This window comes from Simochromis diagramma, unplaced genomic scaffold (genome assembly GCF_900408965.1).
Source record: "Simochromis diagramma unplaced genomic scaffold, fSimDia1.1 OVJJ01000293.1, whole genome shotgun sequence".
Lineage (NCBI taxonomy): Eukaryota > Metazoa > Chordata > Actinopteri > Cichliformes > Cichlidae > Simochromis > Simochromis diagramma.
In genome coordinates, this window is record NW_024386801.1 from 6,324,858 (window position 1) to 6,335,306 (window position 10,449).

Sequence of the window (10,449 nt, forward strand, 5' to 3'; positions counted from 1 at the left end):
CAGTATGCTTTGTTTTGTTTTAATTTAATCTGAAATTAAACTTCAGCAAATTCAAGTAGCTAAATTTGATTCCTTGTCTGTGTTTGCAGTGTTATTGTGTTTTAATGCAATTATCTGAGAAAGGGAAAGACTTTCCATGACATCAAGTGACTAAGGGTAGAAAAACAGCTGGCATTTCCAGGCAAGCAATTGAAACTGCCTTCATTCTTATAACTATCTTATCATAAGGATGAATATTGTTGATTTACCTACTATATTTAGCACCTTGGAATGTCTGTTGGTGTGAGTTGACACTATATAAATTGGACTAAAGTTAACTGAATTAAATTGACCTGATAGTAAATAAATTAGAGAGTTACCTAGGGAACCTGGAATGACTGCCAGCTTCCAGCGTGTAGGAAAGGTTAGCTTGTAGTAATTAGCAGGTACCACTACAGCTAGATAGCATTAACTGATGACTTAGCTCTCCACCCTTTTGTGTAAACACATACTTCTGGTTTTGTCACAGCCAAGCTAAAGGTTTGAAAAGTTGTCTACAGGCCAATGGGTGATCTGATATTAGCTATGCCCATTTCTTTTTATATATACAATGCACTGTCAACATTTAGCTAGCTTGGCTAATCATCCTTATAGACTGTATTACCAGTATGTTGGCTAGGTTGTTCAACATTTTTATGTTTAGCATGAATGCATGCAAGTATCACGAAATGTTAAAGAAATTCATGCTATTTTTGCATATACAGTAATCTCAACACTGAATAGAAATGTAGTTTATTGCATGTCAGGTCTGTTTGTGTGTGAATGACGTGTATTCTCTCAAACAATAAGATAATCATTTACTATACAAAACAGGGTTTTTCTTTCTCTTTTAGGAGTAATAATGATGAACAGCAAGTGCAAATTTTCCATATAGTTTTAGGATTAAAGTGAATTCTTACTGCACATTGTTAGAAACAAACTTGGGTCTCCATTTATCAAACACTGAGAAACTGCAAAAAGCCAAAACATCAGAAGAACAAAGTCACGAAACTGAACTCACCACCTATTTTGTCCCATTATGAGCTCAGAGCTTCATAAATAATGAAGCTGATATATTAGTGCATCACAAACAGATGGTGAACTAAGACTGTTTCAGACAAAGAGAGCGAGTAAAGCGGTGACACGGTGCAGTCATTCAGCAACAGCAAATACATACAGGCAACAAAAACAGTGAGACTCGGTACATTAACTATGATCTTCTGTCAAACCCATCGATACATTCTGGCAGTGCACCTCTTTTCACATTGCATAGCTGACACAAAACCCTTCACATATCAAAGTAAACTACATAAGCTGAGTCATGGTTTGCACAGATGGATTTGCAAGGAAAGGATCGGGACAGGGTGCAGGAGGGATAGAAGCTGATATGTGTATTTAATGTTCCTTTAACACAGCACTAGTTGAGCCATTGGTTTTGATCTGTGGTTTCTATGGTTTACTAAGCTTATTACTTTATAATACATGTCATGACAGAGTCACTTTATCAGCAGATATTTATTGATGGTTCATTTTGTATCAGCTGGTTTGAGATTTAAAAATCTAAAAAGTTTTAGTTTAGCAGTTGAATGGATGTGCTGACCAAGGATGAAAAAAAGAGGATGGTGTCTTGAGGTACATATGATGCTGCTGCTTCTGACACAGATCAGTTTTGTAAAATTTAAGTCCTTTGTCCCTCGTGCCGTCTCACTGGTACCGCTCCTGGTAGTCCCCGTTCTCATAATGCTCCTCCTCCTCTTGCATGGTAACTCCTCTCTTCTTTTTCCAGCCCTGTTTTCGGCCGGACGAATTGTCTGTTGTTCCGTAAGTCTTTTTGGGAGCCACCATGTTCTCGCAAGTGAGCTCTGACTCCTCAGCCAGCTCGTCCTCATCAATAATGCCACATTTATCCTCACTTGTGCTCTCAGGGTTGGCCCATTCCTGCTGCTCTCCTGAAGCGAAGATAGCGTAAAAGATGACCCCTGAGTAATGCACCATGGCTGCAATAATAAAGACATTCTGCCACTCCAGACGAGTCTGTAGGGAGATGAAGAGAGTCAATGAATTTTCTGTCAGAGGAAGAATTACTGATATTTCACTGATGTACCACTGAGGTAATGCTGTAAATCAGCTCCCTTACTCATGGCACTGAAAGTCCTACAGTTGCAATGTGTATAATAAATTTAACATTGCCATAAATTTTTAACAGTATCCTTTGATAGGTGCAAGATTACATACAGCAATTCAATGAGCCACAAAACACTCATTCCTCATATCATTTATATACGAAATGCGAAGAAACATGTCAGTGCGTCTTGTAATGTTCTGTGTATATATTTTAGAATAGGAGACAAAGAAAAACAAAAACTATATTGTTACAGGAGGGAAAAATACCTTGTGTTTAGTCATAGCGCCAACAATTAGCGGGCACACCATTCCAGACAGCGTTCCCACCCCATTGGAAATACCCATCAGGATGCTGGCGTAGCGAGGAGCAATATCCAGATGATTGACATTGAAACCTGACAAGACAGTGCACACAGTGTAAACATACTTATAACACAAATTTTCATTTTTACGGCATTTGAATACTTTGTGTGCCTAAACCTCCTTCAGACTCACATTATTGGTCAAAAAACACAAATCTTTAAAGCTTTATTTTGACCCCAGCCATAAATCTCTAAGGTTTATCGTGCATGCTTGTTTTGTTTTACTGCTATGAAATTGACCATATCTGTTAACAGATATGATCACAAGGTAAAAACAATACCAGCTTTCCTGCTGTGGCTGGTAAAGATGTAATAACTTTTTGAAAGGTCTTTCAGAATCTAGAAAAAGCAATATAAAACACAAGACAAATAAAGATCTGCAACATCCTGCACACCTTTGTGCACCTTTATCATTTATGCAGTCAAGCTCAAAGTCTTAAATTAAAAGCAAAACACTAAACGTCAAATACCTGAGATGGCAAATCCACTAAAGCCTACAGCCAACACAAGGAAGGAGATGGCGACACCTCGAGTGTGAGAAAACCCGACCACCAACAGTAGCGTAGCCTCCATACCGAACCCTGTGAGAAAAAGTTCTTTATTAATTAATCACATTATGTACTAGACAACACCAGGTCTTTGTAAGAAATGTATCCCCAGCTTCCCAACCTACTGACCTAATGGAAAAAATGGGAATGCTAGAGGGAATGCCAGTGACACCATTCAAGTAGATATACTGGAAAATATAGAAACATGTTCGGCATACGGTGGTCTAAAGGGTATGTTAGTTGCTTTCTTAAATCAAAATGAAAGGAACTAGTAATTAAATGATTTTTCATACTATTTTTTTCCCAGTAATTTACTCACATTGTTGCAGTGTTATAGGCTAACAATTTTAAAAGTTGGATCAGTCCTGGATCTAGCGTGCACAATGTTTTATTTGTAATATAATTATTTTATATTAATATTATTCACAGTGCTTAACAAGACCACCATACGTGTTTTATACGTGTTGGCTTTTTTGCCCCTGAAAAAAACCTAAACAATAATATATTTTTAAGCAATGTTTTGTTTTGTTTTTAAATGCCAGCAAATATGGTGCAAATTAAAAGTCATGTATGAAAATTAATTTTTAAACAAATATGTTTAAATATTTGTTTAAATTCACTTTTTTTCCTTTTTCTTTTTTTTTAAAGTGAATTTTCTGGCATTTTCAAAAAAATATTTCAGGCTTTACAAGGTTCAAAAATGTAGGAATGACCAAACAGTAAATCATTACAGAAAATGACTTTCTTCTATGTTATTTTTGTGTTTAGTACAAAAGTGCCAAAATCAGATCGTTGGGAGTAACAGAAAAACGATGTGTTTACACTGATGTACCTCCACAGTTCATGAGTTTCCTCACGTTAGTGGTAGACATGATTTTGTTGCTGCGTAAGAAGTCAGCCAGCTGTCCTCCAATAGGAACAACAATTGTCATCACCATGTGGGGGACAGCAGACAGGATCCCCACCTGTGCGTAATTAAGGTTAGAATATTTTGAACCTAAGAAATATTGAATGGGTCTTTGTGGACATTTTCTGTAACTGTGGTTGTTATTGTGAGGCCAACCTTGCTGATGGGGAATCCAAATACTTCCTCAAAATACGCTGGCTGGCTGATGAGAAGCAGGTAGAAGGTCCAGCTCCGGCAGAAGTTGGCCACAATGATCGCATAGACAGGCATGGAGGTGAAAAAGCGACGCCATGGAGTTTTGAATTTCTATAACCGGAGATAAGGAGTCAGTGTGTACTGCATATGGACGGTTAGCTCACTAAATTTTTGGACACTGATACAGCTTTTGTAGTTTCTCCTCTGTGCACCACCACGTTGGATTTTAAATCAAACAAGATGTGATCAAAATTCAGAGTTTCAGCTTTAATTAATAGGGTTCAGCCATTCTGTTGTGTGTGGATGTGTGTGTCAGTATAGATGCAGTAGACACACCTCGGTTACACTCAGTTTGTGCATTGTTTCACCGATGGTGGACTCTATGTACGTCCTCTCTTCGTCTGTGATTGTAGGATGGTCAGCAGGACTTCCATAAGCTAACAGGAGCCACAGCGTGTACCATAATATCCCAAAAACACCTTTTCACAAAACAACAGTGGCAACAGGTGAATTCACGCATTCGTACACATGTACCCTTAGAGAAGCTTATCTTGGCAGTCAAAGACTTTGTAAAGTATGAAAGAGTAGCTTGAGGGCAGGACAGATTAATTACTCCAAGTCCAGACCTCATTTGGACCACAAGAATTTCTCATTATTAAAAAATGAAACAAGTGTGAGACATACAGCCCAGACAGGAAAATGTTAATTTACATCAATAAATCATGAGATGGTATCACGTCAGAACCAGAGTAGCTCTTTTATTAAAACACGTTTGCCAAAGTGTGAATTTAATGTGAGTGCTAATCATTCCAATCAAACTCAAAAGCAGAGCAGATAAGGCTTATTGTGCAAAGCATAAAAACGCCAGAGAACAGCGTGACAGTCGAGGATGATTAAAGCCACTTTTCGTGACATTAAGTTGTGCTTTCAACATTTCATTTACAGTCTATCCAGCCATTCATTTAATTCATATAGACCTAATAATGTCTAACTAACAGCATATTACTATTGTCACACCTTTCACCTGCTCTAATAATCTACCTATGAATATTGGTAACCATTTAATAATGAAGACTTTCTAATTTTCATTTGAGTTTGCAGTGAATCATGTTCATACATTAACATTAATTAATAGATTTTTAGATTTTAGATTCTGTTCGATATAAAGTAACAATCTGGCAGCTCCAAAGTCAGATTTTTACAACTTTTAGAAAGGGTGAGCAGTTCTCTCAGATCACTGCTGATTGCTTTCCTCCTTGGCGTTGTGTGAAAACACACACCTGAATGCTCCAGACCAGCACAGTGCCAAAGCATCAGTTAATCGAGCGCTGGCAGCTACTTACCCACTGATTAGTTTTTTGTTTTTCACACACTGTTTCTGTAGGGCTACTTTTTATGTGTAAAAACCTTAAACCTTAGAACTGACAGAGGAGGTACTTTCTTTTTCTTCAAGCATTTCTGAAGCATTTCTTATTTTTTACTTACTCTTACATTGATCAAACATCAGCCTTACCATAAACATAGAAGACCGAAGACCAGCCCACGTACTGAACGAGCACTCCGGCTAAAGGCATGGCGATCACTGCTCCTGCATAGGATCCTGGGAACAATGGATGTCAGATGTCATTGCCAGTGTATTATCATTCCAGCTGTGATATTCAAATATGATGTTTGATGTTGCTTCTTGCACATTTTTTCCCTTACGCAATCTTAAACAAGGCCTAACCTAAATCGTTATGTTACTGCAATGACTCTAACACAACAAAACTACCCTGCACAGTGAAGATGTGTCAACAAAAACATCAAAGAAACACATTAGTTTCATTGAATAAATGCTGTCAAAATCAGTCATTAACACTGCCATTACAGAGAGGGTGTTTTAGTGCATTTTCTATTATCTGACAGATTCATGAACGCTGTTGTTTTGAATAGAGCCGGGAGCGTGAGAGTGCTTTTGGACAGTGAGCAAGGTGACACTTCATTTAGGTGAATAGAGGGAGAAGCTCCTTCAGATTACGCAGATGAGCTGTGCTCATTTGCAGACAATGTCAAGAGTGTTTTGATGCATGGGTTGTCATGGTACCAATTTAAAGTGCAACATGGTGATTTAATTTCAGCAGACACAACAAGGGGACCGGATCTGCGAAACAAAAAAATGAGCTCTCTCACGTCCATTTGCTGGCCGATTGTGTGACACGTGTAGCACAAATAGAATCCGCAGACAATTTTCACAAGAAGAATCACAGGCATCACCCACCACAGAATGAAGTTGTTGCCAGTCGACTTCGTTCAAGAGGAGGCGCCCATTTGGACCACATCCCATGACATGCTGGGTAGGTAACACCCTAGCAGGGACATGGTGTGGGAGTTGGGAAAGATCAAAGACTGATAAGGTGGAAATGCTTCAGAGCAATAGTTTGACATTTTGGGTAACATTCTCTGTTTTCTTGCAGTGAGTTTGATCATTTCATTGATAATCTTCTTTAAATATGTACGGTAAATAAAAAGGCAGAAACTGGTTAAATGCTTAGTGTAATTCCTCTAAAGATGACAGATGATAGATTTTAACTTGGGTTAGTGCAAAAAACCAAGAGTATTAGGGTCGTTGAAGTAATACTTTGGGGTTATTTTTTCTCAGAATTTTTACTTTTGTCCAATAACTGTGATAAAAGTCAGATTTCTGATGTTTTTTGCAAAAAAAAAAGGTCATAAGTTATTTTCTTTTTTTACCCCATTGACTCAAATCTTCTTCTGTATAGAACAGAAAGCTCCACAGTTGAAAATAAACCCAAGGTAGAAAACTCTACCCACTCACATATGTAAAGCTCACAGTTGTCATTTAGTCGTTTAACTGGACCTCTCAATTCTATTTTTGTGTTGGTGCCAGTTGGAGCATTTCTAACTGAGTCATTTGGAGTGCATTCTGCTAACATAGCCAAAAAGTCCAGATGTTAAATTACAGCATTTAATGTAATTTTACTGAGCACCGTATATCTATGTGATATACCCATTAGAGCCTATGGCTAGACCAATGCTCCCCTATTTTGCTAGTGGTTGCTTATGACTTGGCCTTCCACCCCCCAATTTAAACATGCCTACTTCTAGTGGCAGCAACGCAAGATAGTTCAGCCTCAATGCTGACGAGTAAAAACGCAAAGAGTCTGCACCTCACATAAGCATCTGGTACATTTTGTTTTCTCCATACCAAAACAGGCAAGCTGCGACAAAACAAATATTCAGATTTTTACAAATGTCAAACTACTCATTGTTTTCCCTCACATTTGGTCCCCCCCTCTTCTTACCTCCACTAAGCCCTGAAGGATGCGAACAAACATGACGCAGCCGTAGTGCGTTCTGGCTGCAGATGGGATGAACATATTGAGCAGTGATGTCAGGAAAATGGCAGCTCCGAACACCCTGCAGAAAAACTGGAATGTCATCATTTTGTACCATTGGTGAAAAGGAGTAAGTCTGGATAACTTAATCTTCATAATAATCAAACACACTTTCCAGGAATTGTACTTTTTCGATACAACCAGCAAGGCTTTGGATAAGTTTAGAATAAAGATGTGAAGCAGAGAATGAGCCAGGTTGCTTGGAAAATCAGTTTAAAATGAGAAATACATTTCACAGACAAGTTTCCAAACTTTAACCCTGTATTTTCATACAGTCTGTTTTTAATATATAAGAGAAAACCGTGGATCCAATTAAGGTCCACAAGGTCTGTGAAGCATAAAAACAAAACAAAGACTTGCAACCCAGTGTTTGCAAAGCTGCTGCAGATGCCTGATATTGGCAGGCAGTATGTCTCCACACTAACTGGCGGTCAAAGCATCTCAGTCGGCCTTATAATGAGACATATCTCGCACCTCTGTCTTTCACTGCCTCAGACAAAGACATCCCATTCAATCCACAAGTTTCTGCTTTATCGCCACAGTGCCGCTTATAGCTCCCCCTCTCTTTTCTCCTTCGCCCCCCCTTTTCTGTTTCCAAAACAGTGTGTAAGTGACACTTGTAATATTCCAGCGGCTGGTGTTTCAGAAAGAAATCAGAGGCAGGATCTTTCATTATTAACTCTGTCAGTGGCGTGTCCTCTTTTCCTGTGAAGCTTTTATTACAGGACTGCTATCTGCTCCATCAACACCGCTCACCACACCGTACAGCGTTAACCCTTTATCCACACAGACTGAGGAGGATCCTGAATAAAAATACTGGATTTTTGGGATTTTTTCTTTGTGATCCTGTCTTAAAGGGGACCTGTTATGCTCACTTGGAATTCTATATTTTTATTCTTGGACTCTTCTAGCATAATTTTGTATGATTTGTGATTGTTTACAATAATACGTATTTACTTTATCGGCCTGGGGCAGTTCCTAAGTGCATCCAGTCTATTAAATAAGCTGTTTTATTTTGCTTACTCGTCACTTAAAGCCACATTTCTTCTGATTGGCTGTCCTTCATAAACAGCAGTGCACCTGAGAGGACTGTATTAGGCACATCCTCTGTCCCTGACATCATAGAGTGCCAAACAATAGAAAAAACAACCTAAAAAGGAGCATTTAGAGCAGTCTAAGTAGTTTTTCATTCAAAAGGATTTCTTCTATACACAATAAAGGTATAATAAATACCTTTAACATAAATAATTAGGGCTGCAGCAAGTTCATCTTCATTATAAACAGCATAGTTTTTCCCCATAATGCACTGTGGTCAACAACCCAAAGTTATTTTTGGTACTCTTTAATTCACAAGTGCTCCAAAGTAGTATAATGAAACTGCTTGTTCTCTAAAATAACCAAAAGTGTAAAATCGAGTAATGATGTGAAGCAGGGACTGCAATGTTACTGTGAAACTAGAGGCGAGTCATGAAGTGTATTCGACCTGTTGGCGGACAGCTTGTTGGAGATGAAACCACCGGGGATTTGAGTGACGATGTAGCCCCAGAAGAAGGAGCCGTGGATCAGCCCCACCGTCTCTGGGTCCCAGTTAAACTGAGCTTTCTGCAAAGAGGGGAAAATGCAACAGGGAGGTTTTATAAATTAAACTTTTTATGAAAGACACATCACTATTTTCTTAAAATTCAGTGGTGAACAATAATGCACCCGTACTCCATTCAAGAGATAAAGGGTTTTTCTGCGGTCTTGATCAATTTTCAGATATGTTGATATGTTTCAGTTTGGTGCTTTGAATTTTTTTCAATTATTATTGCTTCAGATCTGAAGCAAGATCTAACAGTGTCTCAAGACACTGGCAATATCACAGACAAGCCCATAAAGGCGTGAATCAAACTGGTAAACAGCAGTTTTGTCAATGTTGTCAGGGGTGGAATGGAGAGATACGGAGATCTTCTACCTGAAGCACCGGGGTCCCATTTATATAGACGGTGTTGTTGTTAACCATCTCCACGATGGCCACACCAAGATTGCATCGAATGCCGAAGGAGATGCAGAAGCCCAGGCCGCTGAGGATGGCGATGATATAACGCTTAGGCAGGCCGCCACAGCTGCAGTCCAGCAGCGGCGCGGGGCGTGGCGTTGATGCCACCGGTCTCCCATCCTCTGTCAGCTCAATATTCCCCTCTTCTTCCACATTACTGCCATCTATTTTCCTGCAGAGCAAAAATCAGTCAGAAGTTGTGTGTTCAAAATATCATTTTCAAAAATATATTTCTTTATCTCCACATTCTTCTTATAATTTTAGTGTCTCGTGGACTCGACACGATGGGAATCTTTTAAAGTTTAATTTGTTTGAGACGAGATTACACAGAATGCGGCTTTGTGTGTGGACTTTCTTGGTAACTCGTGTGATGACAAAAGTAGATCAGTAACAAAGCCACATCCCTGCAGAGGAAAAAGGAGAAGAAAGCCAGCAAACTGCTTTTTTCAAATGCATCCCCTCTGCTTGTTCCGCCACCCAGGATCCACATTTTCAGTGCCCCCTCCTCTCATCTGCCTGCAGAAGATTTATTATTTAGTGCAGTTCTCCTCCAGCGAGAAACAACCAAGACTGTACGAATGTATGAGGCTGGAGATCTGCATGTACTCACAAACTATAGGCCTATTTCACCACTCGCGCAATGCTCTAAGATACATTAAAAAAAATCTTAAAGGATTATATAAATTTATCACAAATAACAATGACAATATTAATTTAGACCTAACAGAACTACAACATGCACTAATAGAGACTGCTGAGTAACTGAATATAAGGAATATGCCATTTGGGTATTTAGAGATTTAGAGAAGTCCGTTGAGATCATTGATAATAAATGACTATTATTTATTAATAATTTAAATCG

General features: G+C 38.8%; 1 protein-coding gene across 1 annotated transcript in view; it reads right to left on the reverse strand.

Annotated features, from left to right (window-relative positions):
• Positions 1-530: 530 nt before the first annotated feature.
• slc17a8 (solute carrier family 17 member 8) overlaps positions 531-10,449 on the reverse strand; it is a 10,170-nt gene continuing 251 nt past the window's right edge. The window contains exons 2-12 of the mRNA XM_040026874.1: positions 9,504-9,759; positions 9,033-9,151; positions 7,457-7,571; positions 6,412-6,499; positions 5,668-5,754; positions 4,491-4,633; positions 4,116-4,265; positions 3,885-4,017; positions 2,975-3,085; positions 2,410-2,537; positions 531-2,052 (exon numbers count right to left, since the gene is read on the reverse strand). Coding sequence (XP_039882808.1) covers positions 1,723-2,052; positions 2,410-2,537; positions 2,975-3,085; positions 3,885-4,017; positions 4,116-4,265; positions 4,491-4,633; positions 5,668-5,754; positions 6,412-6,499; positions 7,457-7,571; positions 9,033-9,151; positions 9,504-9,759 — 1,660 coding nt within the window. The 3' untranslated portion in view covers positions 531-1,722. The remainder of the gene's footprint in view (positions 2,053-2,409; positions 2,538-2,974; positions 3,086-3,884; positions 4,018-4,115; positions 4,266-4,490; positions 4,634-5,667; positions 5,755-6,411; positions 6,500-7,456; positions 7,572-9,032; positions 9,152-9,503; positions 9,760-10,449) is intronic.